The sequence below is a fragment of the Carassius auratus genome, chromosome 50, assembly GCF_003368295.1.
Source record: "Carassius auratus strain Wakin chromosome 50, ASM336829v1, whole genome shotgun sequence".
Classification (NCBI taxonomy): domain Eukaryota; kingdom Metazoa; phylum Chordata; class Actinopteri; order Cypriniformes; family Cyprinidae; genus Carassius; species Carassius auratus.
Window position 1 is genome coordinate 17,570,041 of NC_039292.1, and position 22,168 is coordinate 17,592,208.

The 22,168-nt window shown below is 38.0% G+C and overlaps 1 protein-coding gene across 2 annotated transcripts in view; it reads left to right on the forward strand.

The window, feature by feature from the left end:
* LOC113067206 (kinesin-like protein KIF21A) overlaps nt 1–21,587 on the forward strand; it is a 64,737-nt gene extending 43,150 nt beyond the window's left edge. The window contains exons 27-35 of one of the 2 annotated variants that reach the window (XM_026239520.1): nt 95–306; nt 1,897–2,028; nt 3,301–3,437; nt 7,429–7,603; nt 8,193–8,357; nt 14,394–14,511; nt 15,520–15,690; nt 17,509–17,708; nt 19,770–21,587. In XM_026239520.1, the coding sequence (XP_026095305.1) occupies nt 95–306; nt 1,897–2,028; nt 3,301–3,437; nt 7,429–7,603; nt 8,193–8,357; nt 14,394–14,511; nt 15,520–15,690; nt 17,509–17,708; nt 19,770–19,860 (1,401 nt within the window). In that variant the 3' untranslated portion in view covers nt 19,861–21,587. The remainder of the gene's footprint in view (nt 1–94; nt 307–1,896; nt 2,029–3,300; nt 3,438–7,428; nt 7,604–8,192; nt 8,358–14,393; nt 14,512–15,519; nt 15,691–17,508; nt 17,709–19,769) is intronic. The other variant, XM_026239521.1, reaches the window with a different exon arrangement.
* The last annotated feature ends 581 nt before the right edge of the window (nt 21,588–22,168 follow it).

The window sequence follows — 22,168 nt, forward strand, 5'->3', positions numbered from 1 at the left end:
AAAGAAAGTTTTGCTAAATGACAACTGATTCCTTGCGTATCCTGTTCCTTACTTAACTAAGCATGTCTTTTTTCTTTTCGCAATTATTGCAAAGGCCCGAAGAAGGACCACTACTCAGATGGAGTTGCTCTATGTGAACAACTGTGATTCTGGCCCGGACACACCAGCAAGAGACTTCTCTGTCCCTCTACACCCAATGACTGAGACATCCGAGGTAGCTGGAGACCTGGAGTCGGCTGGAAATACAGTCAGGGACCGGGACTACATGCTACCTCCTGCAAGCTTGTCCTCTAGAATGGGTACCATGTAAGTATATAGTAATCTCAACCTTGCTAACTAAAAGCTTAACACTTATTCACTGCACCACCTCACTTCATGCATGAACTAACTACTCCTGTTTTATGTTTACTTTAAAATGTCATTTTTTTCACCAAATCTTGTGCCTTGTTAGGACTGGTCTCATCTGGTCACTTCCAGTTTACAGTAATTATATATATATATATAAATAAATATATATATAATTATATTTATATATCATATATATATATATAAATTGGACCAAACTCTATTAGTATAATAACTTATATTTATCTTGAAACTTGGATTACTAAAAACTATATAAGAAGAGCATAGTAAGCCATAGGGACTACTTATCCAACGTGAAGTCCTGTACACTTCTGGTAACCATTTTTTGCCAGTCTGATTACCACAAATTCAGATCAAATAAACAGTTACAAGGGAGTGCAGTCAATAATAACAATAAAAAAGAATAAATATTTGCTTGACAGTATTTTAAAAATATCTGTTTGTCAGTAGTTGTATTTTCTAAATATCGGTTTTTCAGTAGTTGTATTTCAAAATATCTGTCAGTAGTTGTGAGTATTTTCAAAGTATTGGTTTGTCAGTAGTTTTTTTTTTTAAATATCTGTCAGTATTTGTATTTTAAAAATATCGGTTTGTCAGTAGTTGTATTTCAAAATATCTGTCAGTAGTTGTATTTTCTAAATATTGGTTTGTCAGTAGTTGTATTTCAAAATATCTGTCAGTAGTTGTGAGTATTTTCAAAGTATTGGTTTGTCAGTAGTTGTATTTCAAAATATCTGTCAGTGGTTGTGAGTATTTTCAAAGTATTGGTTTGTCATAGTTGTATTTCAAAATATCTGTCAGTAGTTGTATTTTCTAAATATCGGTTTGTCAGTAGTTGTATTTCAAAATATCTGTCAGTAGTTGTGAGTATTTTCAAAGTATTGGTTTGTCAGTAGTTGTATTTCAAAATATCTTTCAGTGGTTGTGAGTATTTTAAAAATATCTGTTTGTCAGTAGTTGTATTTTCAAAATATTGGTTTTTACAGTATTTGTATTTCAAAATATCTGTCAGTAGTTGTGAGTATTTTAAAAATATCTTTGTAAGTAGTTGTATTTTCTAAATATCAGTTTGTCAGTAGTTGTATTTCAAAATATTTGTCAGTAGTTGTGAGTATTTTCAAAGTATTGGTTTGTCAGTAGTTGTATTTCAAAATATCTGTCAGTAGTTGTGAGTATTTTCAAAATATCGGTTTGTCAGTAGTTACAGGTGTTTGTCAAATAACTATTTGCCAGTAGTACCAGAACTTTTTCAAATACCGCTTGCTAAGTAGTCTGAATTATTTGCCAGTAGTTTTGCATGGTTGCCGAGGGTTTATTGCAAGTAAAACTGAAGTACTGCAAACATTTTTGTGGTAGTAGCTGTAGTAAACCCACTTCTTGGGTTTAATCAGCATTTTTAGTTCAACAGGAAATGTTCAGTTATTTCTATCTTTTATTATGCATGCTGCCCATCTTATTTTTGTGTCTTTTTTTCAGTACTTGTGTTTTATTTTGTGCTTCTGTCTTTCAAATTGCAAATGGATCTTAAAGTAGCAGCTCTGGCAACAGACTTCCAGCAGGTGGCCAAAAGAGAGTACCGGAACCATCCCCTCTGTTTCGCAGGAAGACTTATGACAAGGGACAAGCCCTGACTGACAAGGGCAAAGCCAAAGAAATCACACAGTAAGAGCTAGCACCCCCCAGTGGCAGATAGTTACTACTGCAATTTTTGGAGTTATTTAGTCTCTGCCTGTTTGTGCTGGTTTTTAGGATCTTAAAATGAATACTGCAAACAGGATATGTATATCGAAAGTTTGGCATATAAGATAAAAAAAAAAAAAAAAACTCTTTGAATTTTTCCTTAACATGTCAAACAACAGCCACTTTACATTGACTGCAATAATCACACTATGGCTTTATTAAGAATGAGAATCACATATTGTGTACAACTCAGAAGGGGGTCGAAATTGCAATTTAGACAAATGATTGTTTTCAGTAATCCAGAAAAGCGCATTTACGTGTCATTTTCTAATTCAGAATATTGTCAATAGTTGTGTTATTAGAAGTCCACATAAAAAGTGGCCACAAAATGTTAAATTGGCTTGGCTTTGAAAGTAGAGAAGTCATAGATTTTGAACTTTTCACATTGGAGTCAATAAACAGTAGTTTAGAACGAATAACTGTCTCAAAATGTCAAAATGAAATGTCTCTAAGGGGGTGTGACCAGGCCAATGTGTTTTCCACCACACGACGGCAAGTAAAATCCTTCTACTGACCTGGAGAGTAATACATAAATTCAGTTCTAATATTTATTTTCTCAAGCGTTTACATAACACAATGCAAACTAAGGTCAAGTGAAGTGTTTGTCTTAAAGATGCTGACTACTCTGATTATTTGCATGAGTGTTTTTGTTTCTTTAATTTGCACTGAATTTAGATATTTCTCATATGTTAATTGAATTACAGATTCCTCTGTGTGTGTGTGTTTGTGAATATGAATTTGTAATTTTTGTCTTTTGTTTTTCTATTTAGTTCTGCATCATACATGTTTATTTCACTGCATGTGGATGAATTTATTGACAAGCATGCATGCCCTATCATACTTTCATAATTGGAAAAATCTTACACAGCCAAAAAGTGGTTCACCTTCTTCATGATATTCTCTTTTATTGCTTATCTTGAGAACTAAATGTCTAACTTTGACAGGACACTTCTGGATCATCTGGAGGCTTTTTCAGAACTATGCTTTGTTTTGTCTGGTTTTCATTTGTCTAACAAAAAAATTTGGTTATATGAAATATGGAGATAAATATGCAGTTAAAGAGGGAATCAGGAAGGGGTAAAGGTGTTTTTTTATGGCATTTTTTGCTGCACTGTGTGGCTAGAAGACAATGCCTCAATACCCAAGTCTTAATGGAGGAATTTACTGATTGTTGATTTTTTTGACGTGCATCAGAGGTGTGATCAACCCTGTTCCTGTGTCGAAGAGCAGTCGTAGCAGTTCTCTGCAGTGTGTTCATATAGCCGAGGGTCACAGTAAAGCTGTACTGTGTGTCGACTCCACAGATGACCTCCTCTTCACCGGGTCAAAAGGTCAGAACACCATTTAACATTCATTATAAACAGTAGTTTATGCTTGTTTGATTTTGTTCTGCTCTTCCAACCAGGTTGCTTTACAATACTATAACAAGTGAACACAACAGCAGGCAAAGAGACAATACAGATAACATACATGATATGAAAACAGTTCATGAGGTTAGGGATCAGAGAAACATAAAGTGAAAATATATGTCTTAAGGGTGATTTCGCAGTTATGTAATGTTGAGGGCTTATGGATGTTTTGGGGATTGGAATTCCAGAGATACAGAAAGCCCTGCTACCAAACAATGCTAGATTGTTTCATGGGACCAACAACAGACCAGAATCAGAGAACCTAAAAAATACATACTGTGGTGTACATATGAATGAGATCAGAAATATATGAGCGGAAAAGACCATGGAGGGCCCTGAATGTCATGATAAGAATCTTGTATTGAATATGGAAGCGAACGGGGAGTAAATGTAGTCTGTGTGGAATAGGAGTAATGTGGTAAGATGTATTGGTGTATGAGAGAACCCAAGCTGTGGAGTTCTGAACGAATCAGAGCTTATTTATGTAATGGATTGTTCTTGTAAATCAAAAAAATTTATTAAGGTAGTTTGCTTGTACGTAGAGCGCTAGTTGGCGCAAGAATGCAATATAACAGAGAGCGTAAATGGGCAGCATGTTGCAGTAAAAAGAGGCTCCGCAGTAAAGGGTTATTTTTGTTTTTGCTTTGAACTTAAAGTGTCTCTATTATGCCATTTTTAAGGTTCCTAATATTGTTTTGGGAGTCTCCAACAATAGGATTACATGCATGCAAGGTCAAAAAGCACTTCTGTTTTCTCAAAATATGCATTTAATATCACCTCATTACAGCGATTCTCAAACAAGCATTCAAAGCAGTTCCAAGATTCAGTCTCTCTAAAACCCTCCTTTCTGTGAGCCCTGCTCTGCTCTGATTGGTCAGATGGCCTAGTCTGTTGTGATTGGTCTACCACGTACAGCGTGTGTCGGAAACGATACGCCCATTGCTATAGTTCTGTATTTTGAACACTCGATAGAAAATATAACCTATTATTTATCATACTTGTGATTCAGTGGAGCCAGCTCATACAAATAAACAGGGTACTGAGCTATCTTTCAAGAGCAAGCGTTAATTGAATCCTGCGTTGAGCTCCCCGAGATTAGAGAAGCAGTAAAGTCAGTAAAATTATGTGTTTGGATGCGGGGTCAAGTTGTTCGCTGCTTTCCAATGTAGAACATAGGCAGGAATTATGCAAATGTGTTACCTAGTGAAGTGTATCCGTCAAGTGTGATTCAAGTTACTAAAAACTTGTTTGGGCTATAGAGAGTCGGTTATTTATTTATCGGCTTTACAACTTTGGTTATCGTTTACATTCACATACAGCTAAATTACACACTGCATGAAAGGCAATATTGGAAATGGCATAATAAGGGGCACTTTAAAAACCTAATTTGGGAATCCTCAAAGTTTAAAAAGAAATTTGTGTGTAGGAGAAGAAAGAGTACTAGACGCAATAAAAAAAGAAATAGAAAAAATGCCACAATAGGATGGGTTCCTGAGTTTGACAGTACGACAGAGGACTTTGACACCTATTCAGATAGATTTGAGCAAAGGATTGAAGCAAATAAATAGTGGAAAAAATATGAGTTCCTGAATGTTTTAAGACCTGTGTATTATGGCCTCTTGAAAAGTTTAGTTGAGCCAGTTAAAGTAGTTAAGTAATTGACTTAACTGGGGGCAGTCGTGGCCTAATAGAGAGTTGGATTGTAACCTGAAGGTTGCTGGTTCGAGTCTCAGGTCTGGCAGGAATTGTTGGTGGGTGTAATGAATGAGCAGCCCTCTTTTCCATCCTCAATGCCACGACTGAGGTGAGACCCTTGAGCAAGAACCGAACGCCCAACTGCTCCCCGAGCGCTGAAGAACATGGCTGCACACTGCTTCGGGTGTGTGTTCACTACTGTGTGTGTGCACTTGGATGGGTTAAATGCTGAGCACAAATTATAAGTATAGGTCACCAACTTGGGAACACGTCACTTCACACACGGTCACAATTTAATCACAATTTTAACATACCAGGAAATGACTCAGACCCTTTCTGATCATTTTAAGCTCAAGCCAATTCTGATTGCAGAATGCTTCATATTTTACCAACACAGCCAAAGTCCTGAAAGAACTATATCTGACTACATTCTGGCTTTGGAACCTGTGAGAAGTTGATGTGAATTTGGAACATTTCTAGATGATGCTCTCAGGGACAAATTTGTCAGTTTATCATAGAAGGTAACTGTCAGAAAAGGATCTTGCTTTAAAAAAAAACAACTCACACTCACAATATAATTAGCACACAAGGACACTAAGGAGCTGGGTGTTCCGACAACCATAAAGGACACAAGTGTGCATAAAGTGCAGAATGCTGGTGGAGCCAAAGAGAAATGCAGAGGACATGGATTTTCTCAGTACAATACCAAGAATTGGGCCCAGAAGCAACCTTCTAACAAGAACACTGTGACTCCAGCAAAAGATCAGCAAAAGCCAGGCAACACATCAGAGACACTGGGTGCAGTGGATGATGAACTGTTTGAGTTATTTACTGTTTACTTGGGTCACGACAAGACGGCTAACGTTTACATTGATCTTTAGCTAAATGGCAAAATGGTTAGCATTCAACTAGACATAGAAGCCTATTTGTCTTTGATCCTAGAGTCTATTTATAATGACAAATGTAAGGATTTTAGGTTGAATCCAACCTCAATTCCTGTGGTATCGTACACAGGGAACAAAATCCCTTTGCTGGGCGAGCTCAAGGTTCCAGTCATCTACAAGGGACAATATTGGTCACGTCCATTGGTTGTGGTAAAAGGAGACAAATCTCCATTGTTGGGGCGTAACTGGCTCCAGAAAATATCCTTAAACTGGATGGAGATTTTCAGCTTAAGGCATGTGTCACCAATGAGCGTTACTTCCCTCTCTGATGTCCTTGAAAAACACAGAGAACTCTTTGGAGATAGGTACGGCAAAATTACTGACAGAGGCCGGGTCCATATGTCCTTAAAGAAGCAGTAGAAAAAGAGATTGATCACCAGGAGAGGAATGGCATTATCTGTATGGACACAAGTTCCACCCGCTAACTGATCATAAACCTCTGCTTGCTATCCAAGGTCTCAAGAGGAGATTGTGTGTCAGGTTTCACACCTAGACAAATTGCCAGTCTGTGCAATGGACATTGCCACTGAACCTAGGAGAAATCCCTTGCTATCAAAAGTGCTTGACCTAACTTTGTCGGCATGGCCCAGTCATGTCACACATTAACACATGAAAGGAAAGACCAGCTTTAAACAGACCAGTGCTGTATCCAGTGGAGTTCGAGAGTGATCATTCCTACAAACTATAGAGAAAGGCTGTTATCTGAGCTGCATGAGGGTCATCCCAGTATAGTAAGAATGAAAGCAATTGCAAGAGTATAACTCTGTTGGCCGGGGCTCAAACAAGACATCTAGAACTTAGTAAGTGCACTCAATGTGAGCTGGGGTGAAACCAACCCCCAAGAACCCCCATGCATCCATGGTCCTGGACAACAACACCCTGGGAGTGCATTTACATAGATTATGTGGAGATTGACAAACAACACTTTCTACTAACTGTGGATGCCCACTCAAAATGGGTGGAAATCTTACCCACTCACCTGACCAACACAGAAAAGACCATAAACATCTTGCCCCATCTCTGGGCATCTTATTGATTGATTGGTGTTAGACAATGACCCACCATTCACTTCCAGTTGAAAGAGTCCCTAACATATCTTCAGTAAGAGAGGTAATGAATCAGAATAGGGTAGTTCCAGAGCTACCTAGAGCAGAGAGTTATGAAATGAGAATGCTGTGAGATTATCACTTTCAGTTCTCAAATTCTTTAGTTCTTATTAGTAAAAATAATGGGTCTAACAAGTTTTTATAAGCTGGGCCCGTTTCTTCTTTCAGACCGGACTTGTAAGGTGTGGAACCTGGTCACAGGACAGGAGATCATGTCTCTAGGTGGCCACCCCAACAATGTGGTATCTGTGCGTTACAGCTCCAGTCTGGTGTTCACAGTTTCCACCTCCTACATCAAAGTCTGGGACATCCGTGACTCTGCAAAGTGCATCCGGACACTCACGTGAGTTCCTAGCCAACCTAACATAAATATAGAATACCAATACCCAATAATATTTTTGAGACACTTAATTACATGTTAATTGCAATTAAATGAAAAACATTTTGTAGTTTAAAGTTATTTTAAATGCAGTTAGCTTAATTCCTCTTTGACCCACATAAATTAGACTTAAGTAAATCTTTATATGTACTTCATACTTCATATAATCAGGTACCTTACATGTGCTTTAGTAGGTTAGGCAACAAATTTATTTCGGCCGAAATAGCAATTTCTGGTTACCGACATTTTGGCGCACTACTACAGTTAAGCATACTTCTTTTTCACTAGGGTAGTCCAGTTGTGATTTTACTATTGTATTTACTATTGAAGACATTCAGTCTTAAAGTTTTACTAGATTTTCTGACATTTGAAATTTGGAATTTGAGAACAATCTTCCCCAAATTAGTTCAGATGATCCTGGGACCATGTTCATAAAAACTTTTTGATTCCAGTCTGGACACTCTTGTCTGTATTAGTTAAATGATCTAATTAAATGATCAAAATGGCCATTTAGTGTCCTGGTTTTTAGATTTTCTCACTCTGTGACCTTCAGATCGTCAGGTCTGGTGAACACTGGTGACACATGTGCAGCCAGTACAAACCGCACCGTGACCATCCCGGCTGGTGAGAACCAAGTCAACCAGATCTTTCTGAACCCGTCTGGCACTGTTCTCTATGCTGCTGCAGGCAACTCTGTTCGTGTGTGGGACCTGAGACGGTATGCGTTCAACCCAGCATCCTTTACTTCACCCACTCTGGAGAGCTATAAATCAGGGTTTCCGCAGTCTTAAAAAAACCTTAAAAAGTCATACATTTAGTTGTATCAAATGTAAGGCCTTAAAAAGTCTTAAATTGTTAAAAAAAAATATGTTAAATTATTTAAATTAAAATTTTTATTAATTATGATTTTAAGAGGTCTTAAATTTGGGGACAGAAAGATCGGATGTACAGATATTATGAGTATATTGTGAAAAGCAACCACAAAAATACACCTTTGGAGTGCACTCATACATAAGGTCAGTGGTTCTGAATTCCAGTCCACCCCTTGCTCTGCACATTTGCTATGTCTCTCTGTTACCACACACCTGATTTAGATATAACGCAGTTGGGCGTTAGAAGTGAGCTCAATGTATGAACTGTGTTCCCATTGACAAAGTCTCAACACAGTGTTCATTGCTCTGTACTCCCTGAACAGGGGAAATCTGATGAAGTTTACTTAACTTTGGAACATTCATTCACGGATCTTCACGCATGGAAAACTACAAATAAATACCACTACAATAAATAAAAGTCTCGCACACTTCAATGCACTTTGAATGGAACATAAATGTTCATTTTGTACTGGAACCATGATGGAATATCCTGTGATGTCCACTTTGCAGGGCACTTAACGTTTGAAAAGAACAAATGTCTGAAGTGATAAGTGAGACGTACAAAATGTGCAGAGCAGGGGATCTCCAGGACTGGAATTGAGAACTGCTGCTTTAGGTGATGAAGTCTAACAGGTTAGACTAGTGTGCGTGTGAATGTAGAGTGCTTTCTTTCACTGCATGCATTAATCAGTCTATTAAAATGCACTTAGAATCATCACATAATTTACGATGGGGGCAGAAAATGTATACAGGTGTATCTCAATAAATTAGAATGACGTGGATAAGTTCATTTCAGTAATTCAACTCACATTGTGAAACTGAAATTAAATAAATTCAATGCACACAGACTGAAGTAGTTTCAGTCTTTGGTTCTTTTAATTGTGGTGATTTCACATTTAACAACCCACCAATTCACCATCTCAACTTATTAGAATACTTCATAAGACCAATATAAAAAACATTTTTTGTGAATTGTTGTGTAGGGGAATTTACAGTTAAAACCCAAGGACCAGATATGTCGCAATGAAGACCAGGACTCAGAGATGAGTTCAATTAATAATAATAATTTTACTTGAAGAAAATAGTTTGCAATTTCATCAGCAGAAGTCAGCTTCAACACTCTCGAAGGAGTTCGCAGGCCGCCCCCAGTACAATACAAAATCAACCACAGTTATACCCTGACAGAGGATACTAATTGCGTCAATACATGAGTCAACAATATTCTGATTGGTTCCAAAACCTAGATAAAACTCTCCAAAGACGTATATCTGATATGCTGGACACTGGCAGTTGATCGTTTGTCCTGGGACTGTCTGAGCTTCTCCCTGTACAGACAGATACTAACACACGTACACAGAGAACTTATCTAAAATTCAAGGCTTTCTAGCACTGGCGAGTGTCTTATCATTACGGTTGGATACACACACATAATATGTGGACATTAATCTTGAGGAAAAGAAATACAGCACACATAAGGTTACACATTTCACTCTTGCTATAACTTGATTAAGTCAAACAAGAAATCATGTAGTAAAATAATTAATATCAGTATGAAGGATATGGCAAATCGGCATCCACTCCTTCAGTTGGCCTTCTGGAAAGTATGTTCATTTATTGTACATGTATTCAATACTTGGTAGGGGCTCCTTTTGCTTTAATTACTGGCTCAATTCGGCGTGGCTTGGAGGTGATCAGTTTGTGGCACTGCTGAGGTTGTATGGAAGCCCAGGTTTCTTTGACCGTGGCCTTCAGCTCATCTGCATTTTTTGGTCTCTTGTTTCTCTTTTACCTTTTGACAATACCCCATTGATTCTCTGTGGGGTTCAGGTCTGGTGAGTTTGCTGGCCAGTCAAGCACATCAACACTTTGGTCATCTAACCAACTTTTGGTGCTCTTAGCAGTGTGGGCAGGTGCCAAATCCTGCTGGAAAATGAAATGAGCATCTTCAAGGAAGCATTAAGTGCTCTAAAATGTCTTGGTAAATGGGTGCAGTGACTTTGGTTTTCAAAAAACACAATGGACCAACACCAGCAGATGACATTGCATCCCAAATCATCAGAGACTGGAAACTTAACACTGGACTTCAAGCAACTTGGAGCTTGGACTATGAGCTTCTCCACCATTCCTCCAGACTCTAAGACCTTGCTTACCAAATGAAATATAAAACTTGCTCTCATCTGAAAAAAGGACTTTGGACCACTGGGAAACAGTCAATTTCTTCTTCTCCTTAGCCCAGGTAAGACACCTCTAACGTTTTCTGTGGTTCAGGAGTGGCTTAACAAGAGGAATACGACAACTTTAGCCAAATTCCTTGACACGTCTGTGAGTGGTGGCTCTTGATGCCTTGACCCCAGCCTCAGACCATTCCTTGTGACGTTCACTCATATGTATCGATTTTGCTTGACAATCCTCATAAGGCTACGGTTCTCTCGGTTGGTTGTGCATCTTTTTCTTCTACACTTCTGCAGGTGTTTTGAGTTTATTAGCTTATTGGTATGTCACCATATTCTATTTTTTTGAGATAGTGAATTGCCGGCTTTTTGTTAAATGTGAGCCAAAATCATCACAATTAAAAGAACCAAAGACTTAAACTACTTCAGTCTATGTGCATTGAATTTTAATGAATACACGAGATTCAGAATTTTTGTTGAATTAATGAAATAAATGATCTTTTCCAGGACAGAATAATTTACTGAGATGCACCTTTATATATATTTCTATAATTTAAATTAGTAAATATCACACGAAGAGTGTCGTTTTAATAAAAAAAAAATCAAAAGTATGATATTGATTTTATACAACAGTTCAATAAATGTTACAGAATACCATGGGAGGCTGAGGAATAACAGAAGGACAGTTTATTGAGGCACAAGCAGAGTAGCAGGTAGTGCTGGGTAGAGTGATATGGAGTATGGAAGTGATGAAGTGATCCGTAGTAGCAGGGTAGAGTAGCAGGGCGTCAAAGGAGGGAGGTGTACCACACACACACGCATGGAGAAGGCTGGAGACTTCAGGAGATCGCTGGAGAGAGGTAAGTAGAGATAGAGTTAGTCCTTAGAGTTATCATACAGGTAAGACCTTGTTGCGAACAAGACCGGACGCTGACTGAGTGTGTGTGTGTGGTATTTGTAGTGCAGAGGTGACTGGATGATGATGAGGGTCAGGTGGAAGTGCTTAGTATTCAGGTGAGGGCGTGCGTCGTGAATGAGTGGAGGTGGAACCTGGCGTGTTTAGGATGACTGGAGTGGAAGGTGTTTAGTAAGTTCGGATCCAGGATGTCGTTGTGTGGGACCCATGAACGTTCCTCTGGACCATATCCTTACTAGTCCACTAAGTATTCAAGTCGTCCACCATGACGCCGGGTGTCCAGGATGTCTCTAACTTCGTAGGCAGCTCCATCTTCAAGGAGGAGTGGAGGGGGGGCTTCAGCTTCGCCAGGTTCTGTGGAGGGAGAAACAGAAGGATGGTGAGGTTTCAGGAGAGACACAGGGAAAGTGGGAGAATCCGGTATCCAGGTGGTAATTGTAGTTTGTATGTGACTGGATTGATCTGCTCAAGGATGGTGAATGGGCCAATGAATCTGGGACTTAGCTTGTGGCAGGGCAGGCACAGGCGGATGTCCCCGGGTGGACAGCCAGACCTTCTGACCGGGTTGGTAAGTAGGGGCCTCGGATTGCCGAAGGTCGGCTGTCATTCTGCGCCTGCATAGGGCCTGCTAGAGTTGGCCCTATGCAACTCTCCCGGAACCAGTAGTCGATGGCGGGGACATCCGAGGGTTCACCTGACCAGGGGAAGAGTGGAGGTTGGTAGCCGAGCACGCACTGGAATGGAGTGAGTCCGGTGGTATGTTGTCGCAGGGAGTTCTGTGCGTACTCGGCCCACCCAAGGAACTGGTTCCAGGAGTTCTGGTGGCTGTGACAGAAGGTACGGAGGAAGCATCCAATCTCCTGAACCTTCCTCTCCGTCTGCCCATTTGGTTGTAGATGGTATACGGAGTACAGACTGATGGCCACACCTAGGAGTAAATAGAAATGCCTTCCATGAGATGAACTGAGGACCTCTGTCTGAGACGATGTCTTCTGGGATGCCCAAGTACCTGAAGACATGGTTAAATAATAACTTGGCCATTTCCATGGCCGTGGGCAGACCTTTAAGGGGGAGAAGACGACATGACTTAGAAAATCTATCCACTATGACAAGAATGCTGGTATATTCTTGAAGGAGGAAGATCAGTAATAAAATCCACCCCTAGGTGTGACCACAGGCGATTAGGGATGGGCAGAGGATTGAGCTAGCCTGATGGTAGATGGCGTGGGCTTTTGGAGACGGCGCAGTCTGTACATCCGTTCACGTACCTTCTGACATCCGAGGCCATGTTGGGCCACCATAAGCGTTCCCTTAGCAACAGGTGACCAGTGCCAAGAGATGTGTGAGCAGAGTGAATGACGGTAGTGCGCCGTGTCCTGGGGATGTACTGGTGTCCCGGTGGGCAACCCGACGGGGTGTTGGTAGCAGGGTTGATTGGAGGAAGGGTCTCGGCAGACCAGGTAATGTGGCTGATGATGACCTTTTCGGGGACAATGGTTTCGAGTTCCTCAAGATTTTCTTCGGGAGCGTGACACTGGGACAGGGCATCAGCCTTCACGTTCTTTGCCCCTGGGCAATACAAGATGGTAAAGTGGAAGCTGGTGAAGAATAGTGCCCAGTGGGCTTGTCTCGGATCTAACCTCTTGGCGACCTGAAGATACTCTAGGTTCTTGTGGTCCATGAGAACCAGAAAGGGGTGTTTGGCTCCCTCCAGCCAATGCCTCCATTCTTCCAGGGCCAACTTGATGGCCAATAACTCACGGTTGCCGATGTCATAATTTACCTCCGCTGGGTTGAGCTTCCAGGAGAAGAAGGCGCATGGGTGGAGGCAATTGGGATTCCCCTGCTGCTGAGATAAGACCACTCAGTTCTCAGAACCAGAGTATGGCGCCGGCCTCGCCATGGGACTGGCGTGCACGGCAGGTGAGGAAGTGCTGGCGTTGTTGGCGGAAGTGCTCGCTGGTGTTGGGGATTTTTATGTTTAAAATATCAAAACATTATTTTTGCATTTGTACTTGCAATTTAAAGTATTTAATTTCCCTCAGAGTTGCATTAAACACTGTGTAAATACATCTTAAATACAATTTAATTTGCTTGGTAACAACCCAAATGCAAGAATTTGACAGATTGCACACTTTTAGAAAAAATGGGTTAAAGGTAAAAATAGCCATAAAACTTGTTGGAAATTATTCATTTCTATCACTGCTGTGACCTGACCATGCAGAATATTAAGAATATTTAAAAAAATCAGGAGTCAGCTGTCCACGGTAGTCCTTTAGATATCGGCACAATAACACACTCAGCAGTATCATCTAATTATCGTTATTGATAAAACCCCAGAATATTATTGTGATATAATTTTTTTTTACAGTATCGCACACCCATAATTTATGTTATTTAATTAACTGACATAATAATTTATTGATAATAATTGTTTAAGTATAATAATTAATTATTTTGACTCATCCATTTTCTTAACAGTGGTTTAAAGGCTGAAATATAAAGTTGATCATATTATAAATCAAAGCAATGTCTATAGTACCATATTAAACTGTAAAATTACTGTAAAAAGTGTAATTTGCAGTAATTTTACAGTTTACTATGGTACTATAGACATTGCCTTGTACCCCCTGCTCACATGGTATAAACTGTATTTGTGCAGGTCTTTAAAAAGGTCTTAAAATTTCTTAGATTTGATCTTTAAAATCCTGCAGAAACCCTGATTTGCTACATCATACTGTATGTCTAATTGGTTCACTGTCTTCTATTTATTTCTGTGTCTTCTATTTTCTCAGATTTGTGTGTACAGGGAAACTGATGGGTCATCTGGGTCCAGTCATGTGCTTGACTGTTGATCAGACTGGAAATGGACAGGATCTAGTTATCACTGGTTCTAAGGATCACTACATCAAGGTTCTTGTTTCTATATCTATATATTTTATATCAGTGGCCATTTCAAAGTTGTTAGTTAGCACTTTCCAGTAGTTACAAAACATAGCCTGAAATTCAGCCTTCATAAATTTTGAGTATCATTCTTAGTAAAAAAAAAAAAAAAAAAAATATATATATTCTATGAGGTTATTAAAATTTTAAACCCTGGAATTAGAATTACTGAAATGTTTAAATATAGTTTAAAACTTTGATATGTTAGGTATTTATTAAGGTAAATAAAATATACTTAATGTACTTTTATGGTCAGTTAAGACCATAATACAGTACATCATTGGTACATTAAGTGTGTTTCATTTACCTTCTTGATTGTATGGGTGTTTACCAATGGTGGTGTTGAATGTACTTGGATGTAAGCGCAGCAGGTCATAGTCCACACTTAATTATTCACCTGGCATAAATAGTCATGGTCAAGAGGTGCCTCTTGAAGTGCAGACACCTCATTGGTCAGCGCAGCCTGCCAAGCAGCTCCACTCCGACTCTCCCCACCATCAAGCTCTCCAGGTGGCTGTTTGTCCTCCTCCTTCACAACCTCTTCCAGCACATCCCCGACACCAACACAAATGTTATGCAAAATTACACACGCCGTCACCAGCTGTGCACAAGGCAGACCAAAAAGATACAAGACTGTTGAGATATGACAAAACATGAACACAGAAGATAGTGTGACTTTAGCAGTTGTTAAGCATTAACTGTTATTTTGAGTAGGATACTATTATTTGATTAAGAAATCCACTACAGAAGTATTGCAATGATTTATTACCTTAGGGACAAACAGTGAATGTATTTCAATTAAGAAAAATTAAGAAAAACAGTAATTCCCATGATTTACTCATTTGTGGCAATGTTTTATTGAAATCATAGTAATTATTTACATGTACCTATCTACTTCCTATTAGGTAATATACTGATGCTGGTCCCATAAAGATGGCCGAATCCCATGTGATTTAGATGTGTTATTTGTTTCTGCAGATGTTTGATGTGACAGAGGGTGCTGTGGGTAGTGTCAGCCCCACTCATAACTTCGAGCCGCCCCACTATGATGGCATCGAGTCCCTGGTGGTTCAGGGAGATTGTCTGTTTAGTGGCTCCAGAGACAACGGCATTAAGAAATGGGACCTGACCCGCAAGGACCTACTGCAGGTACAACCCACATGTACTGATGACAGGATCCATGAATACATTAAATATTAACACACACACACATATACATATATATATATATATATATATATATATATATATATATATATATATATATATATATATATATATATATATATATATATGTATATGTATATGTGTGTGTGTATACTGTCTTCTAGGAATTAGAAATCATATAATTTACTACATACTACTGATTTTGCTACTGATGAGATGGCTTGCTCAACATTTGAGATGTTCAGCTGTAAACTGGTCATTCATCTGAAACCCTCCACCTCCCCCAGCACCACCTGACTAGAACTGCTACAGGATTTATGTACTATATGCCTAGTCATTAGGGTTTCTACAGTGCCTTAAAAAGTCTTCAGTTGTTTCGATTAAATTTAAGGCCATAAAAACTCTTTTTTTAACAGTATAACAAAATCTTAATGATTATTTTAAGTGTCTTTACATCATTGTTCAGGAAAGCAGTGATACAGATATGCGATATGGATGTACTGAAGCCCATTTCCATCGTGTAAGAAAAACTTTTTTTTTTTTAATCTCATAATTATGACTTTTTAAATTCAGAATTATGACTTGTTTGTCATAATTTCTATTTTTTGTCTTAGTTTTGACTTAGTACATCATAATTTGGATCATCTCAGTTTTGGCTTAGGATGCCAACATTTTTACTCTCATCTCATAACTTAACTTTTTAATCTTTTAAATGTGTTTTACAGTATGTCATATTCGACTTATCTCAACACAGTATGCTTCTTAACACACTTACGTACTTTTAAAAAGTGCACTTTGTAATAATATTAAATTAAACATTTAGAAATCATTATCTTTATAAATCTGTTTTCATGCTTAAAAGTACACTTATTTTGATGTTCACTAAAATACTAAAGTTTATTCAAAGTACTTGATTATAATCTTAACCGTTGTGTAATATTTGATTTTACATTTAAAATAAATAAAGATTGGCTAATTACATTTAATATAAATTTAATCTATAATAGATTTCGAGTTAACATGCAATAAAGTGTCCGGAAATATTACATTATGTTCATACTTAAGTATATTCGTTTAAAGTTCACACACTTTTCTCAATTTCAACCTGTGTTATAATTTCAGCGTTTTACGGTATTTCATAATTCTGACTTTTATAAAAAATAAAAAAAGGAATTTATCTCAGAAATATGACTTAATTTATATATATATATATATATAAATATATATATATATATATATATATATATATATATATATATATATATATATATGTAAGAAATTATACATAGATATGTGATGCATAGATTATTAAACTTCAAAAGGCTATGATTCAAATAAACAAAAGTGAGCACCGCAACATTTCAAAGTCAAAATGCTGTGGCATAATCAACAGGACTGTGTATGGGTTTGTTCTGTAACAGCATGTAATATATATTAATGTTATGCTATATTAATTTTATTTGTGCAGGTCTAAAATAGGTCTTGTCTTAAATTTTATTTTAAAAACTCTGCAGAAATCCAGACTCAAGCAGCTGCAGCATATGTTACATGCTGTTACATGTTACCCCAACACTGGGCTTAAGTGTCCATGTACTACTTCCTGGATCCACTCTAGCAACATTATAATGCAGATGTAGTAACTTCCACAAGGACACTTAGCCAATCAGTTGATTAATCAGTGCTAAAGAAGAGATCAGGAAGAGGCTAATTACCTCATCAGAAAGTAAATCAATCAGGGCTCAAACTGTGTTTGTGTTTGTCCAGGATTTGTTGAATTGACATGTTGGTTGTTGCTTATAGCAGGTACCCAACGCTCATCGTGACTGGGTCTGTGCTCTGGGAGTGGTGCCGGCGTTTCCCATCCTGCTGAGCGGCTGTAGAGGAGGAGTTCTCAAACTCTGGAACACGGACACCCTGAGTCCGCTGGGAGAACTCAGAGGCCATGACAGCCCCATTAACAGCATCTCTACCAACAGCAGTCATCTGTTTACTGCATCAGAGTGAGTATTACACACACGTGAAACTGCGACTGGAAATCAATCAAAACGGGATTAAATTCAGAACTCAATAGTGCATACTGGAGCAGAACTGGGTCATTTGCTGTGTAATCAGAGGGCCTAATTTTTACAGATATTGTTGCAAAGTAGACTACATGAAAAGTATAGTAAAAAATAACCTAGCTTTGCATATATTTTGCACTAAATTAACAAAAAGATATTTAATCATTTCAATTTATGTGCACCAACATTATGGTGTAATTCATGGTAATAAACAAAGCTAAACATTTGAATGCATGTAAATTGCCTGAGTAAACTTCCATGAACATTTTAAAGTAAGGAAGCACAAGAATTGTTCAATCTGAGTTTTAAATCAGTTCATTTAAATGGATCATTTGAATTGAGTAAAACAAGGAAATGAACTGAATTTACAAGCTCTAAAATTCTGTTTGTAGCCCTCTTATACTCTAGAGAAACAAAGGAAAATTAATGATATGATAGGTGGTCAAATAAATAGTGCATTAATTGTGTTGTTTTACAATATTGCTCTTTTTTATGGGCATTTACATATATACACACACATATATATATATACACATATATAAATATCACACAAGCTGTAGGCTAAGTGCAATATCACACGAGTGCAAATGTGATATTTATACAACAGTTCATTAAGAAGTTAATATTGTGTTATTTTAGACACAATGTTGTCTGTTTTGCAAAATTTTGCCAACCAGAAGATAAAGACAAATCAGAACTGTTCATCTCCGAGCAACCCACAGCAGCATTTCATTTCTTAATCCATGTTTTGAACGAATTTGGTGAACCATTTGGCGCGTTGAACCATTGGCATATGCGTTGGCTTTGAAGTGGCGCTGCACAGACCGAACGGTGTGTGACATCAAATACAGCGAGAGCGATTCAAAAGCACAAAGAGTCGTCTGCTCTCTAAAGCTCTAGTGGTTCTTTGATATCACACACCGATCGGTCTGATGGTGATGATGATGTCACACACCGATCGGTCTGATGGTGATGATGATGTCACACACCGATCGGTCTGATGGAGATGATGATGTCACACACCGATCGTTATGATGGAGATGATGATGTCACACACCGATCGGTCTGATGGTGATGATGATGTCACACACCGATCGGTCTGATGGTGATGATGATGTCACACACCGATCGTTCTGATGGTGATGATGATGTCACACACCGATCGGTCTGATGGTGATGATGATGTCACACACCGATCGGTCTGATGGTAATGATGTCACACACCGATCAGTCTGATGGTGATGATGATGTCACACACCGATCGGTCTGATGGTGATGATGATGTCACACACCGATCGGTCTGATGGTAATGATGATGTCACACACCGATCGGTCTGATGGTAATGATGTCACACACCGATCGGTCTGATGGTAATGATGTCACACACCGATCGGTCTGATGGTGATGATGATGTCACACACCGATCGGTCTGATGGTAATGATGATGTCACACACCGATCGGTCTGATGGTAATGATGTCACACACCGATCGGTCTGATGGTGATGATGATGTCACACACCGATCGGTCTGATGGTAATGATGATGTCACACACCGATCGGTCTGATGATGATGATGATGTCACACACCGATCGATCTGATGGCGATGATCCGCTTCAAGTCGAACAAGCCTAATGATTCAATGAACCATTCATAAAGAACCCTTTACTTCACTCCTGAATGAATCAGCCATTTGACGAATCAAATGAATGAATTAATGACTCGATGACTTAATCATTAAGACGTTTACCACCACCTACTGGCAGTTTTAGTTTATCATTTAGAGTAAAATTTCATTAAAGAAATGATTTTATATTTTCATACTAATAATAATAAAATTAAGAAAATAAATTATTGAAGTTATAGTTCACCCAACCAGAAATTCACATGATTTACTCACATGGTCCAAGAGAGTAGGCTATATATAATAAATTTGAATACACTTCGGAGCCCTACACTGGTTGATCTTCACTCTGACTCTTATCTGGCTCCACCCTGCAGTGACCGCACAGTGAAGATCTGGCGTGCGAGAGGAAGTCTGGATGGCGTCGCAGATGTGGCCGATGCCATCGACGAGGCCGCCAGTAACTGATGACTCAACTCAAGACATTTGCACTTTGACCCCACTAATGAAACATGGATATCCAGTTGACTCTTCGGCATTCAACACACACATCCCGACAGAATCTACTCGAATCAGAATCTTCTCACCATGGTTGCTTTGGACGTTTCCGAAGGTTCATGGCGTCTTTAGTGATGTCCCACAATTAGGCAAAGTCAACGTCACTTGCTAAATAAAGCTCTTTGTCCTTACAATAACCATGTCAGCTGGGTTAATTCTAACAATCAAGAAGATGGCTGTGAAAACAATCATGTTGCTCAGAGTTCAGTTGAGGAAGAGGAACCGGATCTTCTGTAGCAGGCTTCAATATTCCAGTTCAAGCAGAGCATTATAGAGCGCAAGAGTCTAAGGACTAACTGGGTGAAACCTCACTATAACATACCCAGGTCATAGTTCATTTCAAAAAATTGAAAAACTTATTTTGCATTGAGGCTATTTACATTTTTTTATTTTTTTTTGTCTTTTTGCATTATGACCATTATGCATATTTCCCCACAAATCTTATTACTATAATAGAAAAATCTGTCTGTCTTTTAGATTAAAATTACAACAAATACCAAAATAATCTTTTTTGGCAAGTTATTTCTGCTAAATAAATCCTTTTGGTGTTCCATGGAGGAGAGAGAGATTGTATTCTAAAGAAATCTGGAGAAAAATGGCCAAATTATGACATATTGTAATTGCTATTTTTTTTGTTTTGCTTTTGATGTTTTAGAGAAAAACAATGTTTATACTCAACAAGACTGCATTAAATGTGATTAAGAATTCAGTAAAAATATAGTTTAATTTAAGCTGATTGAATCTAAACACCTGTATGTATTGGATAATTATAGTAATACATTTATTATTAATTATAAATACTGTGTTAGTACTGTATAACAATCACCATTGAGAATTATTCCATTCTGTTGTATTCTATTCTAGGACTGCAATAAAAAAAAAAAGTCTTGACCCGATACAGTAAGCAATTAACACTTGAGGAGAAAAAGGAGGAAAGCTCAGTAAAATGTTTTCAAGAGAAAAGGTCTTTAAAAGTGACAAAATATAATATCTGATTATTTTTTTTATTTATTTTATTATTTTTTGAGGTTGAACTATGACCCTTATTTTTTCATCTTCGTTTTCACCAAACTGGAATCCCCATGACCTTAACTGAGCTCATGTTTGGTGTAAGTGTGGCCACCATTGAAAGTGTGAAATCATCCTTCTGCTTGTATCACATATATATACTCTTATCAGTGTAACAATATAGAGCTCTGTATCACACATCACTCTCCTCACACTCGTTCTGTATTGCTGTCACTCCATTAACCTCTTTCTTACAGTTGTTCATGTCTGTTGGGTCTGTGTAGAATTCAGATAAACACCCTAGACACTATATATCTATCTACTGAGGAGAATAACTCGTGCCTGTACCACTCATCTCTGTAGAGCAGTGCTTCTCCCAGACCTCCAGTAAATGTGCTCGTTTACATGTCAGACTGTCTCCCGGCATTGTGTTCGATGAAATAAACATATTAAGACCGACTTAAAAGCTTTTGTAAGCAGGTGTTTAATGCTCTTAGTTTTCCAGCCACGCTTTGGATTTCTGTATTGATGATGTTTCAGATTTACTCTGGAGGTTTAGTTACAATGGCGACCCAATAGTGATTTGAATGTCAGATGTCAATTGAATTAAATGCATTCTGACAAAAAACACTCTTGAAGTGCAACTGTGTTCATTAAATGGGACATTGTGGTTATTTTATTATTAATTAAAATGGATTGTGACGAAAGTATGATGCATATATATATATATATATATATATATATATATATATATATATATATATATATAAATGTGTGTGTGTGTGTGTGTGTGTGTGTATTTCAAACGAAAATAAAAAATTGCAAAAGCAAATAAAGAAAAATAATTTTTTTAAGAAATTACGTTTTGCAAACAAAATTAAATAATTAAAAAACATAGATGAAACGGCGTGAAAGCAATGATTTTGCAATACATATTTTCCATGGTCATATCCAGTTCTTTAAGTGGGCCGGTACGCACCGGTACTTAGTACCACCCAGTGCTTTAAGTGGCCCAAAAGAGGTGCCGGTACTCTATTATAGCTTATAGCCTATATATATATATATATATATATATATATATATATATATATATATATATCGTTTTTTTTTTTTTTTTTTTTGATGACTCCCCTCATCCCGAGGTAGCAACTATATTGAAGGGTGTCTGCAGTCTTGGGTGACGGGATGGGGGGCTTATGATATTAGACTT